A 20514-nucleotide genomic window follows, 5' to 3' on the forward strand; every position below is an offset into this window, starting at 1 on the left:
ATTAAAATATGAGTGTGATGAAGATGAAATCAATTAGTTATTATGATAGTTGGATGTTGGGGAATTATAAGCTTTATGTAATTTTTTAACAAGAATGAATTATTAGTGAAGAAAATATGGGGATCGGAAATCAAAATAGCAAATCCTTCATTGACGAAAAAAAAAAACATTACATTTAAATTGAAAACTACATTGAATATGGTACTTCAATCTTCTCTTTAAATAGGACAACCAAATCTTCTCCAATTCTTCTTCCAAATTTTTTTTTAATTTTCAACAAACTTGTAAACTTTGACTGGAGTATTGAGCGGCCCCCGTTTGCACATTCATTGCCAAGAGATTTAGGATTTTGCCATATTTGTGAAAGAAACTCTTTTGTTGTATAGTTTTCATTTGATTGCTGATGTCTCTTAAACTTTTCAAATTAGGTTGTTTGAATTTTAAACGTAAAGTTTTTCTTTTTTCTGATCCCATTGTCTGCTTTAATTTAACACGTGACTAAGATTCTTATGATTCCCCAACAATCCTGAAAATTGATGCAAAATGCCAATTTATTTTCAAAAGAAACAATGTCATGAAATATGAATGCAATTATGTAGAATGTATGTTGTGAATATATAACATTTTGAATGAATGTATGAGGTGTTTTTTGCTAATATGGATATTCTTATAATGAAAGGGTCTATTAGCTTATGTAGTGAAACTCTCACAAAGGTGGCTCTATAGTTCTAAACACGGTCCCTAGAGCCAATAATCTCATTTTGGAATATTGTCAACAACAATAGGTAAACTATTTGGAGTGACAATACCCTCAATAAGATCAAACTCTAGGTGAGATTTTCATGCTAACCAAACAGGATGTACATCCAGAAGGCTACCACTACACAACCTCGAAACTAAACTTAAGTTTTGTTCAAACCCGGGTGTAAGGTTTCACTCATAAGTGTGTGTCTTAATAAAAGTGTAGGGTGTAGAATAAGTATGATTCAATAACTGCATAACGATAATAAACATATAATAAATAATAAATAAATAGATAAATAAATAAATCAATAAATAAATACATGAATAAATAAATAAATAAATAAAAATGATCTACAAACTTAAAAAATATTATAATATCAACTAATTTATTATAAAAATAAATAAAAAAAAAAGAAAAACAAACAAAAATAATAATAAAAAAGTTAAGAATTATGCACAATTAAATTATTACGCCTGACTCTCTAAAATGATCCCCAGTGGAGTCGCCACCTGTCGCGGCCTAAAATTTCGAGTTTTCCTCGAATTCAATGGAGTCGCCACCTTTTGAAATAAATATGTACTTAACAAATAAAGGACAAAAAAAAGAAATTTTTATTTATGTGCTTGACAAGAATGTGATCTTGCTCCTACGTATCTCCCGGTGCGATGGAGAAATCAAAGCTACGTAGTTCTTGATGTAGAAAATGTTTATGTGTTGAGTGTGTTTTAAAGAAAATTTGTTTTGTGATAAAAAAATGTTTTGACAAAATAGAAAAAATAAAATAGTTTAATTTGAATAAATACTTTAAAATACGAGTTTTAAGACGAATCAGGTTGTACAACTTGTGTCCCAAAACTCAAGGAATAAAGAAGATGTCACATCTAATTTAATCCTCTAAAAATATTTTATTGTTCTCGATTTTTAAATTGAGTTTCAAAACCACCAAGTAGTACAACTTGTGTTTTAATAACTCGAAGATAAAAAAGTTACATCTAATAAATAAATCGATTTTAGATTAGTTCATTAAGATAAATAAATGAATAAATAAATAAATAAAAAGAGTTTTAGGACTATCAAGTTGTACCACGTGTGTCCTAACAACTCAAAGATTAAAAGATTTCACATCTAATTAATCTTTTAAAATTCGATTATAAATATTCTTTGCTTTTTAAAAAAAATTGATGTTAAATATGAAATAAGTTTAAATAATTCTGCAAAATAAAGTCAATAGTAAACACACACAAAATGGTAAAAAAAAAAAAACATGGACTTGTAATATGATCTATTAAATAAATAAACATTTTAATAGAAAAACATATTCAAATGTAAAATCTTTCAAAATAGCTTTTAAGTAAATAAGTGATTGAAACGAAACTCTAGTAATATAAAGTAAAATTCCATCTTTCAAATAAAACAGTTTTAGCTTCCAATCTAGTAATATAAAGTTCGAAAAGCCGTAAATGTGAAGATAATGAGAAGATACATGCCTTTCCAGATACTGGTGAAGACAAAACGGTGGTGTACGGTGGAAGTTAGAACGACGGTGATGCCTCCTGTTTCTTCTTCTCTTCCTTTTTATGTGTTTTTTATCAGTATTAATCTCAGATTTTTTCCTCCTCCAAAAAAATGTCTCCCCTCTTTGTAAAAAAAAAAAGATGTATTTATAGAGTTTTTTTTTTTTATCTGATTCGTTGCTTTCTGGTCTGCCTTGACCTGATTTGATTTTTATTGTAATTTATTTTTGTAAATTGATTGTAATTTAAAAATTATAACTTGATTTAGCATTGTAAATTGATGAACCTACTTATTGTAAATATAATTACTTCCTTTTTTAATATATAATTACTTCCTTTTTTAATATATAATTACTTCCTTTTTTAATATATAATTACTTCCTTTTTTAATATATAATTACTTCCTTTTTTAATATATAATTACTTCCTTTTTTAATATATAATTACTTCCTTTTTTAATATATATTTCCTTTTTTAGTTTATTTTTAAATAAGTTGGACAAAATTAGGGTACTACATATGTCTTTTAAAAATAATCTTAATTACGTAAACTGCTTCAGTTTCCTTTTCATTACGTAAACTTCATACGCTTGTTTCCTCCTCCTCTTCATTATCCTTCTCATTGCGAACCCTACGAACAATATTGCCTTGTTACTAACCCTCGTTGCGTAAACTTCATACGCTTGTTTCCTTTTCATTCTCCTTGTCATTGCGAACCATCTTTGTTTCTGTGAACCCTACTCTCCTACGAACCATTCGTATTTCTGCGTTGTTCTTCTTTGTTCTTATTTCTGCGCCGTAACCCTATTGTTCTTCTGTTTTTCAGGTATTGTATTTATTAGTTTTTTGTTTCACTAAAATGCATGTTGAACTTATACTGCTATCAATGCACAAATATTTATTGACTTATATGTTTTATTTTATAGTGTCCTTGTCAAACTAACAGCATCGACTGTGAGTATTATATATTGCGATTCATGAAGGAGATTGTTGATATGAATCAAACTATAATCCCAGAAACGGTACGGTATTTTTATTATTTGATATTCATATATAAACTATGTATATATTTGATTCTAACTTATTTATGTTCAATTTTTATATCGCACAGTACTTTGACAATTCTAGTCCAACATACTCTGAAAGAAATCTAATTGAAATAAAGGAAGACTGGTGTCAGTATGTGATTGAAATGAAAATTATTTGATTTGTTGGAAAATGGCATGCTGCAAGGGATAGTTATATGAATATATGGTAGTTCTGTTCAGTGTAGTTCTGATAGTTATATGTATATGAATATGGCTCATTTGAAAATTTGTGAATATGTAGTTATATGAATATGTATATAGTAATGTGTTGTTGTCAATATGTATATGAATATGTTGTGAACTGATTGTGTAAATATGTAAAGTTATAAAGTTAAATGATAAAGTTAAATGATAAAGTTATATAATTCTATTGTTGTGTACTGATTGTGTGAACTGGTTGTGAACTAATTCTAGATAAAAAAGATTTTGGAAAAATAATTAAAAGACGGCGCTGTAATAGGTGCATAATAATGCATCTATTGAATGCACCTTTTACTGCGGTTTTTGGAAAAAGCGCTGTAATATGTGCATAATAATGCATCTATTGAATGCACCTTTTACAGCGCTTTTTGGAAAACGTGTTGTAATAGGTGCATAATAATGCATCTATTGAAAGCACCTTTTACAGCGTTTTTTTCCAGAAAAGCGTTGTAATAGGTGCATAATAATGCATCTATTGGATGCACCTTTTACAACGTTTTTTTTCTCCAAAAAGCACTGTAAAACGAGTATAACAAGCGCGCAATATATCTACTTATTTATAGCGCTTTTTTATTTTAAAAAGCGATGTTGTATCTTTTACAGCGCTGGATGCTACAGCACTTATTTTTTTGAAAAAACGTTGTAAATGACTTAAAAAAAGCGCTGTAAAATAAGTTTTTTCACGTAATGTTTGTAATAAGAATTATGACTACAAATAAGTTTCAAACTTCCTAGTTGATGAATATCTCATTTCTTAAAAACCATTTTCCTCTTCGAATAAAACTTCATTTTTGTGATGAATTAGACATTGCAACTTACCAAAAGTAATCTAGTTTTTTTATAAGTAAAATTTATTCACATGAGTATAAGGGATACTCTAACCCATTGAAATTAATGAATAGAAGAATTAAGAGGACTATTAATCCAATCTAAAAAAATGTGAATCCTTTCATGCCCTCATAATAAGTCATTCCCAAAAAAGGACCTTAGCATGATCAACTACCTCTCAAATTTGTGAAGCGTTTTGAATGCGTAATAACGATTTTGACTATGGCGATACATTTCTCCTACTACAAGAGGTTGAACCGCCTGTGACACATGATTCACATCGCGATTGGTCATTCTATTTGCTCTCCAGTGAAAGTGAGCGGTTTGATAATAGGATCAAGTTAGATTTGCCATTTTCAATTGACGATTATGGCAGTGGTATTTTTATTTTAGGTTTCGTTAGTGTTAATGGTATTATGTGTCTTTGCCTAAATAATTCATATAACGTCCGAATTGTATTATGGAACCCGACTACTGTCGAATTTGTTACCATTCCTCCTAGCCCTGAAGAGTGTGTACCACCTTACCGGAGCGCTTATTTTGAATTTCTTAGATTTAGTTATGACCATGTTAGAGATGACTATAAAGTCATTCGATATGTAACGTTTTTCGCCAACACTGACGACGAAGAAGATGTGCCATTGAAAGATAGATCATTTGACCCCGTGTTGGAGATTTACAATGTTAGTAGTAACTCTTGAGGAAACTTGATATGGACGTGCCTTTTATCTATAATAATGGATTCTACCGTGGTACCGGAGTGCACATAAATGGAATGTGTCAATGGTGGGGTATAAGATATTCATATTTGGAAGAATGTTTGATATCATTTGACTTGATCAACGAGGTGTTGGTTACAACACCTGCGTCGTTAGATATGTATGAAGGTTGTGAACTTGGACGGATGGTGAGACACTTGGTGGTGTTAAATGAGTCAATTTCTTTGATATCAAATTGTCCCGATACCACTACCTTTCACATTTCAATTTTGAGTGAGCTTGGCATGGAGAAATCATGGATTAAACTCTTCATTGTTGGGCCCATACCTTTCATTGAGTGTCCCACTGGAGTTGAGAAGAAGGGCATGATTTGCTTCAAAAAATATGATGATGATCTAGTCTGGATTGATTTAAGCACCCATATAATTGATGAAATTGATGTTAATGGAGCGAGATTGGGTTGTAAGACATTATTTTACAAGGAAACCTTTTTTTCGATTGGAGGAATTAATAATTAGTTTCTAATTGGGCTTGCAAAATCACTTGAAAAAATACATGAACAAAAAATTGAAATTTAAATGTACTAATCATGGTGTGCATATATCTGAAGCCAATTGATTAAAGGACTTATTTAAATTATTGACTCTTAAAAGTGTTAAGTTAAAATAATAATATGATATTATAGAATTAGGTGGTTTATGGGGGATATATATGTCTAGTAGGATTATTAGTGTAATGATCACTCACTCATCTCGTCATAAACTTTACTCTTATTTGAGCAGACTATATTGTAAATAAGATTCTTTACACATGATAGTTGGACCATTCATCTTAGCATGAATTGAAACTTTAGAGTAGAGAACTTGTTATACCTTTAATTTACTCTTAGAGTAAACTATGATTAGATCTGGTTTCAAATTAATTACTTAATGTCCTCTATGATTGTATTTTGTTTGATGAAATGCTTGGGGGAGTGTGTGTAGGTATTCCTAGTTTAATTTTAGAAAAATATGAATCTTCAATACGTAAATTATTGACTTAAGTTATTCTTTAAACCAATGTTCGAATCTTGAATGGGAGATACCCCCACATTTAGTGCCCGACAAAGATACAAATAGGATTACCTCTACTGGAATAAAAATAGATCTCTTGTTGATTTTTATAATATGGTTTGAAGTTTATGTTTTACTTGATGAACTGACCAAGTTATTTGAAATGCACGAGGATCGAGTGAGTTCACTATAAAATACTAATGAATGATCCATTTATTTCAATTTATGTATTACTATTAGAGTTTGATAGGAGTGTGTAAAATATCATTTGTCATCTATCTTAGTTCTTTCTCACAAAATTATGCACGTAGTATCCAGATTCTATCTTATTTTTATTGTGATTTTGAATATAGAACATTAATGCTGAGAAACTTGGCAATAGTACACGGGGTAGTTTTAATTTCACATGACTTATTTTGTTGGCCATAGGCAAGTAAGGATATATGGCAACTTATTTTTCTAATGATCTTTTTTTCACACTCGGTTTCTCTATATTGGTGATTTGCTTGCTATTTTATTTGATAATTGTCTATTTTGTTGGGATTTATAGTCTTCTATCACAAGTCATATATTTGATTTAAATTTTCTTTGGGTTTTGTTTCGTTCTACAAAAAATGAAATAATGTGTGTTGTTGGTTTAGTTATGTCAAAGACACTTATGTCTTCTAGGATGTGCACAAACCATCTACTATGGACCCCCTTTTCTTATTTATAGGATTTGCATCAACCAACTTCCTTTAAATTATCTTTTTGTGAATGTTTTTAATGTGGGATTGTAGTTTAATTTTAAAGATCACATGATCTTGTACTGTTCATTATGTATTTTCATTGCACTCCCTCCTTATAAGTTGTGACCTTGTGGGTATTAAGTTGGCCTAATGGTCATAGTCTGAAACTGTCAAGCTTTGGGGGGAACTGTTGCATGCATGCAGGTGGCTACCATTACTCCTTTGGTACATCCATATATGTTGATCACATTTTGAGTATAAAGTCATTGTACTTTTTATTAAGTCATGTTCTGATTTACCTTCTCTACTATTTGCTTTACATGACGTCATGAACATGATAATCTTTTAAAAAATGAAGTGACTCTTTTTTATGTTGGTGAAGCCTCTGAAATGTCATAATATATCGATTATTTTAAAATTATCACAATACGATCGAGACAATGTATGCTTATTCTTGATGAAAATGTTATTGATGCATCTTGGAATTTGATCAATCTTATTAAAAATACAATTTTTTTACAAATAAATATTACATATAGAGATGAAGGTAATAAAAAAAGAGTTGATGAGTGGTGTTATTTACGTGTTGGATTCCAAATTGATACAAAAATATATAAATGAATGTTAATTTAGGGATTTTATTATTTTATGAATTTATTGAGAATACTCTACTTCTTTTTGGAAACACGTGTATTGATGTTGTTATTGTTGTTTTCTTTGCTTCAAATTGAAATTAGAAATATTTTGTATAAGATGGAACCATATCATATATAGCATATATAATTTGCAATTAGAAATATTTTGTATAAGATCGCGAAGGGATGAGACAAGACGTGAAGGAACGGTGGAGGGGAATTTGGATTGCTGGGTTTAGAAGTGAAGTGGACATGGAGTGAGTGATTAACATGATACTGATGAGATTTTAATCTACACATTATAGTCATTGTTTTACTTGTAGAAAGAAATAAAAGAGAAACAATAAAGCTAGGGATAAGATGACTTGTAGAAAAACAATGACTTGTGTTCATATATATAGATGGTTTTTCCTCCACATAATTAAAAGAGAAACAATGAAGCTAGGAAAAAAAATTACAGCGGCTTCAAGAACTAATTTGGAACTAGATTTGATCCCGCGCGTTGCGTGGGTGTCTTGAGATTTATTTTCAAAAAAATAGTAAGCATTAGAAATTATATGATATATTTATAAATCATTTATAAGTTATTTTTCATTTTGCTTCTTGAACTAACACTTTTATTAAACAAACCTTATATCTTAATCGCATAAATGCAATGTTTAGATATCAAATCAAACACAATAGTTGTATTTAAAATTTTATTTTACACAGTTTTATTTGTAAATATCATCTCAAAATAATAATAATAATTAATTAGATGTATGAATTATAGAGAAGGAAATGGACAGTAAAGTGCTAGTCACGCCACAAAAGAATAATTTGAAAAAATATTAAAAGTGACATTAGCATATATAAAATTCACAAGGCTACTAAAGAAATTAAAAAATGGTTGAATGATTTGAATTGATAGTAATAATTGCTTTTCTTTCTACGATAATAGGTTATCTTAAAGAAAAAAGATTAACTAAAACAAATGTATAACGTAAGTGCAACTTAAAAAAGACATTAATTATTGTATTAGTGTGAAAAACATTACTCTTCAAGATAAGTGTTTTCTCCGTCTCATTTTAAATATCACATTTGAAGTGTGTACAATTATTTAGAAAATGATTAATTGATTTGATTTCAATGGTAAAATATTTCATTTACTCAAATATTTTTATTAATTGCAGTTAGCGGAGAAATTTGATGAGTTGAAATATAATAAATAAAATTATTAATGGAAAAAAGTAATTAATGTTATATTGCTATTGTGAAATGACAAATAATTTGAGAAAAATAATTATTTCCTCGTAAAGTTGACTTGTTAGAATGGAATAACAATTTACAAATTTGTGAAAAATCTTAAACATTTGTTTAAAACCTAATTTGTAGCCTACATTTGTTCATCTCTAGCTCACATGCCTCTTGTGTCGAGTCTTTTTTGTTGAGTTATATGAGTGAAAAGCAACAAATAGAATGTCGCTCATGATACGATTATAACGCATAAGGAAATATAGAAATTTGATTTAGAGAACGTAAAGTTAAAAATATAGATTAGAGTTTCAAATTACCAAGTAGATAAATATGTTGTTATTATTGTTCCTTAATTACTATGGGAACTTTAATTTTTCAAGAATTGTGTAAATTTCAACCATTGTCCATTTAATTTATTGCGCTAAAAAAATATGCATCGTAACAATGGATCTACTTTGAATGATGGAAATTAGGAACTATCAAGACCTTATGGTTTAAAAATAGAAGGGAAAATGGCCTAATAAGAATTGACTGAATGGAGACAAAACATACAAATAGTTTCATAGAACATCAATAATTGGCATCGACATAAATTAAATAAACTAGAATATGATTTGCGCTTTGCACGGGTTTAAATTTAAATTGTTTTAATTTATTTAATGTAAGTGTATTTTTTAAAAAATTAATATGAAATTTCTTGTCGCAATTGTCAAAGACGAATGTCGTTAATTCAAAAGAATTTTAAGAAATTTTTAATATTATTAAATTCAATATTATATATTCTGAAAAGATGTATATAATTATATAATGTAGGATTAATTTAGAAAATGTTGAGTAGACGTTATGAAATAATAAAGTGACATTATGAAATAATAATGAGATTAATTTAGAAAATATTGAGTAGACGTTATAAAATAATATCTAATTAGGAGAAATAGTAAAAGATAGTAGATTGTGTATATAATTTATGGAAAATAAAAAGTAGCAAAAAAGATTAACAAATCATATCTTCATCATGACATTTCAACATATGGTGTTGGAGTTATTTTTTTTAATATACTATAATAGATATATAATAGACTGTACCAATGTAATTTGTAGAACATAAGTAATGTATTTGATAATTAAAATTGAGTTACAAAAAGTACTACTTTATTACTGAAATTAAAAATAATTAAAGTGAAATATTTGGAAATACATTCATAATAAGCGATTTTAAATTTTTCCACTTTTTCCACTTTTTTTGGTTTTTTTTTTGTTTGATCAATTTCATTACACTTCCCGATTGTTTTTCTTTTGGTTCTTCTTTTTTGTTCCCCTTAAGGTATGTAGAAGGATGAACTCTTCGTTAGATAATGTAATATTCTATACCATAATCTTTTTTTTTTTTTTTGTAATTGTTGTTTTTATTGTATCTTCATCTGAAGATGATATTTGAATGTTTTTATTGCTTTGTTCTACCTTGATTTTTCCTTTGGATAACTGGTTGTCATCGTTGTCCTTATCATTATCCTCATCACTGTAGTGCACTTCTTTATGTATTTTACCTTTTTGTTTTATATCCTCTTTGTCATTTAAGTTGGACTTTGATGGCTGCGGTGACTTGAGTTCCTAGTTATTGGAAGAGAATACAATGGCATTAATTGTGCATAAAAATGTGTTTATTATTTCATAGTTATTTGAAGGAATAAAATGACAATAATTTTCCATAAAAAAAATGTTTTTTGTTTTAAATTGTATAAATGTTATACCTGTTTGATGTGGATACTATTTGTTGGATCGAGGAAAATGTTGGCCGGGACAAAAGTTCTTGTGATCGTATATGTTTGCGATCCTTCTTTCAAGTTCTTATTTGACAACTGTATTTCAAAAATGTGCTTGCGGTTACACAAATTTTTTAGAGTGGATGGTCTTTCTATATTGTCCAATTTCTCCAAAAGTTGAGTTGCTATAGTGTTGAGGAGTTTTTGAGCTTCTTTATCAAACATAGTAAATTTTGTTGTTGTTGTTTCATCTGACACTCTCAATTGAATCTTGAACTTAAAAAAAATCATGTAATAATTATGATTTAAACAAAATGATGGTGGAGAAAGTAAAATTTTATGTGATACCTTGGTGCAGGGTACTTTGATGTCATGTCACATGAGGGATAATTGTATTTTTGGCCTTGTTGAGTTAATTTTGTGAGACAATTTTCACATCCAATGTAATTCCATTCAAATTTATAATCAATGTCATTGACAGTTGCACAGATTGTGAATACCCTTTCCTGTATTTTTGAAAAATTATACATAAATTGTAGATATTATATAAATTATATGAAAATCCAATAGAAATGTACATTTTTATGTAAATTGTTGATATTATATAAATTATATGAAAATCCAATAGATATATAAATTTTTATGTATATAATCTCTCAATTTGGTCTAAAAAGTTTAATTGATTAAAATAATGTAATTGCATTTATATATGGGGTGCTAAGTAAGTAAGTGCACCTGAACATTGGATTCGCATTTCATGGTCATTATATGTTTTAATGTTGTTCGATTCATAACCATTCTTTTCTACGGTGTATTGTGGTAAAAATCTTGAGGTGGTATTTGACTGGACTGGAATAACTGTAAACAGAATATAATTTTTTTAAAATTGTTTTTGTAATTTTTTTATTGATGTTAATGTGGTGTTATAGAATGATATTGAAAATAGAGAATAAGTGACAAGAAAGAAGACAAAAAGATGTAAATAGACCTTTGTGATTTTTTTTATTGATGTTAATGTGGTGTTATAGAATGATATTGAAAATAGAGAATAAGTGAAAAGAAAGAAGACAAAAAGATGTAGATAGACCTTTGTGAAAGCATATTGAATACAAGGATGTCTAGATTAATATAAACCCTTGTTGTTGAAGGTGAGTTGATTGAGTAGTCATGTGTAATTACAATAAAGAAGTGAATGTGCACTAACAGTTACGTATAAAAAATAGGAAATTTATTAGAATTTTGTGTAAAAAATGAAATTAATATTAATGTTGAGACCTCTAAATTTTTTAACCGTCGTTGATGTTTGCAACAACCTTAGGACCATCATGTAGCTTGTGATGGACAAATAAGTTTTGAAAATCAGCAACTATGTTCCTCCATAAAGTGACTTTGATAGTTTCACCCCTAAAAATTAAAGCAAAAAAATAAATAATATGTTAAATGTTATTTAGCAATGAAATTATAATAATGTTAGTAGGTTTTGAATTTAAATTGTTTTGTATTTTATATTAAAAATTATTACTCATGCATTTTGATTTTTAGTCTGAGTATTTTTATAGGCTTGTCAACAACATAAACTTATTCTTAATGTCCAACACATGCAGTGATGTTTGCAACAACCTTAGGACCATCATGTAGCTTGTGATGGACAAATAAGTTTTGAAAATCAGCAACTATGTTTCTCCATAAAGTGACTTTGATAGTTTCACCCCTAAAAATTAAAGCAAAAAAATAAATAATATGTTAAATGTTATTTAGCAATGAAATTATACTAATGTTAGTAGGTTTTGAATTTAAATTGTTTTGTATTTTATATTAAAAATTATTACTCATGCATTTTGATTTTTAGTCTGAGTATTTTTATAGGCTTGTCAACAACATAAACTTATTCTTAATGTCCAACACATGCAGTGTTTCAATGATGTCTGCAATAAAAAAAATCGTTAGTACGAAATAATATATATTTGATATTTTAGAAATTAAAATTTGTATTGAAAGAATTATTACCCGTTAGATTAACTTTATCTCACAATCTTTGTGGTAGTGATTTGAAGGAAGTAAAATCGAAGTAATGTTTTTGAATGGTAAATTGTGGGTCATAGATTTTTATTTACAATAGTTGTGGTAAAAAACAATGTCTTCTTTCTTCCTACGATAGGTCTGTAAGAATCATTTGCTGGTGAAATTTTCAGATTTGTTATGTTGTATATATCACCTTCTTGTATCATGTTTTTGAAAGTCGCGAGAAGTTCTTTCTTGATTGTTGCATGCAAATGTGTTTTTTGTTAGTTAAAGTAAAATAATGTTAGAGGTGATCATTGTAAAAAAATAAAATACACTTGTTTACAATAAAAAAAAAAGTGAAGAAAAAAAGTTGATATATATATATGCAAATAAAAATGTAAATCTTCAATAATTGTGATTGTATACCTTTTCATCCAACAAAATCATGTCCAAAGAGATTGGTTTATCCTCACTTTGTGTAGTGTTACACAAACAATTCGAACTCTGATACTCCAATTATCGGTTGATCATTAATATGTTTAAGAAAAGTATAGTCCATCTAAAATTATTTTGTAAAGTATGTATTTCAGAGATGTGAGGTATTATGTTTTTGATTTTCTAATTTGGATATTGATGAATATATATAGTATAAAAATATTTGAATTTTGGTCAGTTTTTTTTTTTCTTCTTAAATTTATTAAATTAAATTTATTGTTTTATTGTGTTAATGACATGAAATTAAATTTATTCATTTTAAATTATTTGTGTTTGATGTATAGTTATAAGTATTTGACAATTAATATTTTGTGACTGAATTGTTATAAATTTTGGTTTTCAGTTTTGAAAAATATAAATTTCAATGTTTAAACTAAAAATTAAAATTTGACATTTTTTTGTTAAAGAAACTGGAGCTCAACAGGCATCGACTGATTTATTTTGTTAAAAGTGACACCAATTAAATAAATAGTTAAAGCTTAATAATTATAACTACTCTATTAATATTAATAATAGTTTTAATTTTTGTAAATTAAAATTGCAATATACCTGATTTTTTAAAAAAATTGAGAATTAAAAAAAAAAATTCCACAAACATTAATAATAAATACAATAAGACAATATTGTTAAATTTTTATTTAATTATTAATAATAAATTTAATTTATTTAGGTTTGATAATATTAATATGAGTCAATAATTATTGTAAAAAATAATTTAATATATAGTTAATCAAGTAAAGAACATAAATAAGAAAACAAAAGACATTTGTAATTAATTGTATTTAATGTATATTTATAATTAATTGACAATTAATATTATATAAATGAATTGTTATAAATTTTGGATTTCGGTTTTAAAACTAAAAATCTAAATTTTAATTATTTTTGTTAAATAATTAAATAGTTAAAGATTAATGATTATGATTACTTTATTAATAATAATAATAATAATAATAATAATAATAATAATAATAATAATAATAATAATAATAGCTTGAATGTTTATAAATTAAAATTGTAATATATCCGATTTTATTTCGTTAAAAGTGACATCAATTAAATAAATAGTTAAAAATTAATAATTATAATTACTCTATTAATATTAATAATAGTTTGAATTTTTGTAAGTTAAATTGCATATACCTGATTTAAAAATAAATTCAGAATTAAAAAATAAATCCAGAATACATAAATATATCTTATTTAGCTAATTATAAAATGTAAAATATTAAACACGATAAGACAGATTAGTTAAATTTTTATTTAATTAATAATTTTAATTTATTTAGGCTTGACAATATATATGAGTCAATAATGTTGCTAAAAAATAATTTAATATATAGTTAATTTAGTAAGGAGGGTAAATAAAAAAACAAAAGACATTTGCAATTAATTGTATTTGATGTATAGTTATAATTGATTGATAATTAATATGTTGTAACCAAATTATTATAAATTTTGGATTTCGGTTCTGAAATTAAAAATTTAAATTTCGACTTTTTTTATTAAATAATTAAATAACTAAAGATTATAAATTTGAATTACTCTATTAGTAATAATTATAGTTTTAATGTTTATAAATTATAATTATAATATATCCGATATTATTTTGTTAAAAGTGACACCAATTAAATAAATAGTTAAATATTAATAATTATAATTACTCTATTACTATTAATAATAGGTTAAATCTTTGTAAATTAAAATTGCAATATCTGATTTAAAAAAAAATCAGAATTACCAAAAACAAATTCCACGATACATTAAACGCATTTTATTTAGTTACTTATAAAATGTATTTGATGTATAGTTAATTATAAAATTCCACGATACAAGTAAAGAACATAAATAAGAAAATAAAAGGCATTTGCAATTAATTGTATTTGATATATAGTTATAATTTATTTACAATTAATATTTTATAATTGAATTGTTATAAATTTTAGATTTCGTTTTTGAAACTAAATATTTAAATTTTGAATTTTTTATTAAATAATTAAATAGTTAAAGATTAATGATTACGATTACTCTATTGATAATATGATTACGATTACACTAATGATAATAATAATAATAATAATAATAATAATAATAATAATAATAATAATAATAATAATAATAATAATAATAATAATAGTAATAATAATAGTAGTTTGAATGTTTGTAAATTAAAATTATAATATATTCGATTTAAACTAAAAAAATTCACAATTTATACAAAGATTAATGATTAAAATGATCGAAGTCACTAATTTTAAAATTTAAAATTTGAAAAATTTCCACGATACTCGTAGTTTATAAAAACAATTGACAAAATAATATGCATCTTATTTACTTAATTATAAAATGTAAAATATTAAACACGATTAGACACTATAAATATCACCTATTTAGTCTTAAAGTTATACTTTTAATTAATTATTAATACAAAATTTTACATTTTGATTGGATTCTGTCTAAAATAAGTGAACAAAGGCGACTAATGAGAGTGGTCAATTTGTTTTCACCTTATATTAGCTCCAGTTTACATAATATTAATTTGATTTAAAAAAATGTGGTTATACATCAATACAAAACATAAATGTTTCAATAAAATTTTATAATATATTATATATATATATATATATATATATATTATTAATTTTAATGACACTTTAAAGAACTTTGAAGCTACCATGGAGCGTATACAATTTTAGAGATATTTTAAATGGTAAGAAGAAGTTGTTACCTTGTAAGTAACTATGGAGGTCATTAATAAATATGTAGTAGTGAGTCTGATGACGAAAGTGATGAGAGATGAGTAAGTTTTATTGTAAGTTATAGCCTGAAAAAATAAGTGTGAATTGTTGTAAATTTAAATGTAAAAAATTAATACAAAAATATAAAAAAAGAAAGTAATACAGATATTTATTGGTGGAAAGAAAGACTGTATTACCAACAGACTATCCCCGCTGAGACCAATGATTGCATATCTAGAAAATTGAAAATATGTACAAGAATATATTGTGAGCTTTAGAGCGCTTCTTATGAGCGATCATTGCTTGTTTAAATTGTGTTACAACAATATTCTTTTTCTTTTTCGGCAGTGTTACTTCAACAGTTTGAAGGAGTAAATGTACTTTTGAAACAATATTTGAGTCTGCAGTCTAGAATTAGAGAGGATCAACAAAAATAATGAGGCAAACTGATCCTAAAAGTGTTCAATTAGTATGAAATTAACAATGATTAAAAATAGTCATATAAATTTGTTCCCGAAAGAAAACACATAAAACACATTTCATGGTTTTATATACACTATAGCATACTAAATAAAAGGATAACTATTCCATTGGCACATGAAAGTTAAGTAAATTGTACAAGTTTCATTTGTAATCCAATTGTCACATAATTATGAACAAAAATAAAAGAATTTACACAAAATATAGAAATGTAGAGAACAAAATACATACATAAGAAATGATATGTTAATTTGATTAACGAAAGAAATGAATAAGAAGAAATATTGGAGAAGATAAAGGTATTGTGGGACGAGACGGAAGGTAAAGAGAGAGTCTTGGAATAAGAGAGATTGCAAAATCATTGGTAATTGATTGAAAGCTTCTCTAAGAACGAAGCTTAGTTGTTTGCAGACAATTGGGTGTTTGTAGATTTTTTGATAAAGACTCAGCTAGGGCAAGTTTTTTGTACCTCTCTAATGGGGTTGACGACATTTTCTAAATTCAATTCAATAAACAAAAACATAGGATCAAACATCCACAACCTTCACCTTCCGTTGGTTTATGTTGTTATTGTTGATTTATTTTGCTTCAATATGCAATTAGAAATATTTGTATAAGAAGTTATTATAACCAAGATTCAAATTCAAGTATACTCAAATGATTGCTTTAGCTAATTCATGTTACAATATTGTTTTGTAAGAATATGTGTCAGAAAAATAGAAAAACTTAAAATGATATGAAAATTTGTTAAAGATAAAATTATGCATCCTCTGTTGGACCACTCATATCACCCTATATATGTTCGCTAATAAGCATAAGGTGTGTGTTGAGAATTTCTATACAAATAACTTTAGTTTTAACTAACTCGATGAAAAACATCAGTGAAACTAACCAAGAACGAAGGAGGCTGCAAGCGTTCTTCCATTCTGATAAATTAAAGAAAAAAAATTATCAGTTTGTAAAATGAAAATTGAAGGATATATAGACAGAGAGTTGAGTACAATTGAAATCCAAATGTAGCCGCCAACAACCAAATGACATGTAAAGATCAAAATAACGATAATAAAAAATGGTTGGTTTTTAAAATATTTGTAAAATATATAAATGTTAAGTAAACATTCGGTAACAAAAGATTGTATACAAATGTTGTTATGTTACCTGCACAATCATGTAAACAAACAACTAAAGAATCTCTTTGTACACAATATTTAAGACCTTGTTTTCACTAGGCTGCTCATCGTCGTTACTAAGAATATGTAATCCATTTCGATTGGTTACTCTCGAGGTGACGACATACAATTGTCCGTGAGTAAATATTTGTTTATGCAAATATAATCCAACGTGCTGCAACGATTGTCCTTGACTTTTATTTATTGTCATGGCAAAACATAATGATATAGGATACTGTCTTCGATTAAAGAATAAAAGGCCAATTGGATTCTGAAGGCGACAAAGGTATTCTTGGAATGAGAACTTTATCTCCAATGATAGATCCACTCAACACATCTCCTTCCACAAACCATTTTCCAAGTTGTGTAATTTTCATTCTTGTACCATTACATAGCCAAACTCATTGATTCAAATTTCTCATTAACATAACTACTGCTCCTTTTTTAAGCCTTAAAATATGTGATGGCAAACCTGAAAATTTGAGTGTATTCAAAAACTCGGTAGGGTAAAGAAGATCTTGATCTTGAACATTGAAATTTGCCTTACAAATTGAGTCTGATGATAAATATATCATTTCTTCGCCTGTGAAATTATTCAAAATGTGTTGATTTATATCGTCAACTATTTCATTTGTAGGTGTCAAGATAACCCGCGACACAAGGTAACCTGTGTCCCCAATGTGGCTATTTAAATTTGGATAAATAGAGTCAACTATAGATTGAACACCATCATGTGATTTTGGGAGCATCAACTTTTGTTCTATTGATATCCATGATTCTCCGATATCCGAGCACTGTTTTCCATCACCTACATCAAGTATCCAATCTGCGAAGTTTTGCATTGCATCTTTTGAGATTGAGTCCAACTCATTTGATTGTAAACACATATTTTTACGTAGCAAATGAACCTCACATGATTTCCAAAGGTAGGGTAAAGAAGATCTTGATCTTGAACATTGAAATTTGCCTTACAAATTGAGTCTGATGATAAATATATCATTTCTTCGCCTGTGAAATTATTCAAAATGCGTTGATTTATATCGTCAACTATTTCATTTGTAGGTGTCAAGATAGCCCGCGACACAAGGTAATCTGTGTCCCCAATGTGGCTATTTAAATTTGGATAAATAGAGTCAACTATAGATTGAACACCATCATGTGATTTTGGGAGCATCAAGTTTTGTTCTATTGATATCCATGATTCTCCGATATCTGAGCATTGTTTTCCATCACCTACATCAAGTATCCAATCTGCGAAGTTTTGCATTGCATCTTTTGAGATTGAGTCCAACTCATTTGATTGTAAACACATATTTTTACGTAGCAAATGAACCTCACATGATTTCCAAAGGTATGAATTTTTTATGCAAGCTTGGATCATATCATGCCTATCACCTTTTCGAACTACAGGTAAAATTTGACAAAAGTCGCCACCCAATACAGTAGTTATTCCACCAAATGGTTTCAAACCGTAGTCTTCTTTGATTCCTTTCATAGTATCATGAAGTAATCGATCTACAACCTCAAAGCAATATTTGTTGGCCATGGGTGCCTCATCCCAAATAATTAAAGATGTTTGCATAATTAATTCAGCAAGATGTGTGCCTTTATTGATTGAACATGTTGAAGCCTCATTTGGATTCAAAGGTAATTAAAATCTAGAATGTGCATTTCGACCACCCAGTAGTAATAGAGCAGCAATGCCAGAAGTTGCAACAGCTAGAGCAATCTTACCTTCCGATCTTAATTTTGCAGGTAGTGTTCGCCTAAAGTAAGTTTTTCCCGTTCCACCAGAACCATACACAAAGAATAACTTTTCAAAGTTCAAGGTAATTGATTGAAGCACAAAATCATGAATTGCCTTTTGATCTGAATTAAGACCGTGTAGCAACTGAGAGTATTCTTCATGCATTTTTAACATATCATAATTTAGCTCCTCCGTAATAAGACAGTTGTTCGCTTCCTCAATTACATTGCTATTGGGAATGACCATTACTTTGTCATCTTCCAAAGACTTGTCGACCTTTCTAAGAGGTTTTTGTATCTCTGAAAGCGCATAGTTTTTTAATTGGTCATCTGACAAATGAAGGTCGGGGAAGTTTAGTAGTCGGCGTTGCCTGTATAAAATATCTTCCAAAAGCAACTTCAAATTAGATTCCCAAAGCAAACCTGGATTAATAACAATACAATTCAGTAAAATTGTTGAGAAGAGCTGACATAGTTGAATTCCATTACCCCATGCTACTGCTTCTTTAATACAATCATCAAATTCTTTATCATCCTCTAGTAAACCAAGTGCATAACATGTGTCCTTATAAGTTAGATGTACAAATCCATTAACAGTTTTAATATCTTCAAATGATCGACTGCCTCGTACTTTGTTTAAGAGCATTCGTAAATAAAATTTTTCTCCACTTGTGGGAGGAACATAATATATTCTTCCAACACACCTTCCATTTTTCTGTCTGGTCCACTTTATGCTAGTCTTGTTCCAAACATATTTAGTATGAAATTCTGCATATATTAGTTGTCGAGCTTCCATGTTTACAGAGTTCATTTTCACCCACTCTGTGAACATCGTGGTTTCAATTCATTCTCTATTTAAAATGGTAGAAATACGCATAGATTCTAGAAAATATATTATTTGCTGCCCATGGAGGTGAAAGGAAAGGCGTTTGAATGTTGGTTCTCTAAAAAACATATTAAATTGGAAAATTCTCCACGAAGCCTCTGATGGAGAAATGTATCTACAGTCAAGATACTCTTTAATTTCATCACAAAAGTGCATTGAACTTGTTGGACTGTTATCAAAGTTTTCTACATTAGAGATGACTGCTCTAACTCGATCATGACCTTTGTTGATATATTTGAAAAGATATTTAATTGATATAGAACGATTGCAAAGCTCAACATTAATATGGGCATCATATTTTATCAAAAGATGTCTATTGTATGAGACCACATACCGACTATCAAGTTGGCTACCGTTCTTCAAGATATATCGACCACCATTTCGTCACATATATATAGGGAACTCATCTTCATCTATTGATGTTTTATCATGAAATCTCTTTGGACAGTGCTTCTCACCTTTTCCATTAACCATACATGGAGATTTTT

The 20514-nt window shown here is 27.7% G+C and overlaps 4 protein-coding genes across 4 annotated transcripts; 2 read left to right on the forward strand and 2 right to left on the reverse strand.

Annotated features, from left to right (window-relative positions):
- Nucleotides 1-4575: 4575 nt before the first annotated feature.
- Nucleotides 4576-5076, forward strand: LOC101501817 (uncharacterized). Its single transcript, XM_004499745.1, has one exon. The coding sequence runs from the start codon at nt 4576-4578 to the stop codon at nt 5074-5076; it is 501 nt and encodes a 166-aa protein (XP_004499802.1).
- An 11-nt stretch (nt 5077-5087) lies between these two features.
- Nucleotides 5088-5612, forward strand: LOC101502141 (uncharacterized). The gene has a single exon (XM_004499746.1). It carries the CDS (start codon nt 5088-5090, stop codon nt 5610-5612), a length of 525 nt encoding a protein of 174 aa, XP_004499803.1.
- Nucleotides 5613-16609: 10997 nt separating this feature from the next.
- Nucleotides 16610-18940, reverse strand: LOC101502459 (uncharacterized). Its single transcript, XM_004499747.1, has 4 exons — nt 18308-18940; nt 17893-18188; nt 17091-17151; nt 16610-16720 (listed from the first exon to the last, which is right to left on the reverse strand). The coding sequence occupies exons 1-4, from the start codon at nt 18938-18940 to the stop codon at nt 16610-16612; spliced, it is 1101 nt and encodes a 366-aa protein (XP_004499804.1).
- A 105-nt stretch (nt 18941-19045) lies between these two features.
- On the reverse strand, nt 19046-19936 carry LOC105852081 (uncharacterized). Its single transcript, XM_012715633.1, has one exon. It carries the CDS (start codon nt 19934-19936, stop codon nt 19046-19048), a length of 891 nt encoding a protein of 296 aa, XP_012571087.1.
- Between the last annotated feature and the right edge of the window lie 578 nt (nt 19937-20514).

The sequence above is a fragment of the Cicer arietinum genome, chromosome 5 (genome assembly GCF_000331145.2).
Source record: "Cicer arietinum cultivar CDC Frontier isolate Library 1 chromosome 5, Cicar.CDCFrontier_v2.0, whole genome shotgun sequence".
Lineage (NCBI taxonomy): Eukaryota > Viridiplantae > Streptophyta > Magnoliopsida > Fabales > Fabaceae > Cicer > Cicer arietinum.

Excerpts from the sequence above, each read along its gene's own strand:
- LOC101501817 (XM_004499745.1), top strand. The coding sequence starts at position 4,576 with ATGCGTAATAACGATTTTGACTATGGCGATACATTTCTCCTACTACAA.
- LOC101502141 (XM_004499746.1), top strand. The coding sequence starts at position 5,088 with ATGGACGTGCCTTTTATCTATAATAATGGATTCTACCGTGGTACCGGA.
- LOC101502459 (XM_004499747.1), bottom strand. The coding sequence starts at position 18,940 with ATGGCCAACAAATATTGCTTTGAGGTTGTAGATCGATTACTTCATGAT. Across the intron at positions 18,189-18,307 it reads ACCCTACCTTTGGAAATCAT|TGCTCGGATATCGGAGAATC; the intron begins GTGAGGTTCATT and ends GATGGAAAACAG. Across the intron at positions 16,721-17,090 it reads TCACTGATGTTTTTCATCGA|AAAATGTCGTCAACCCCATT; the intron begins GTTAGTTAAAAC and ends AATTGAATTTAG.
- LOC105852081 (XM_012715633.1), bottom strand. The coding sequence starts at position 19,936 with ATGGAAGCTCGACAACTAATATATGCAGAATTTCATACTAAATATGTT.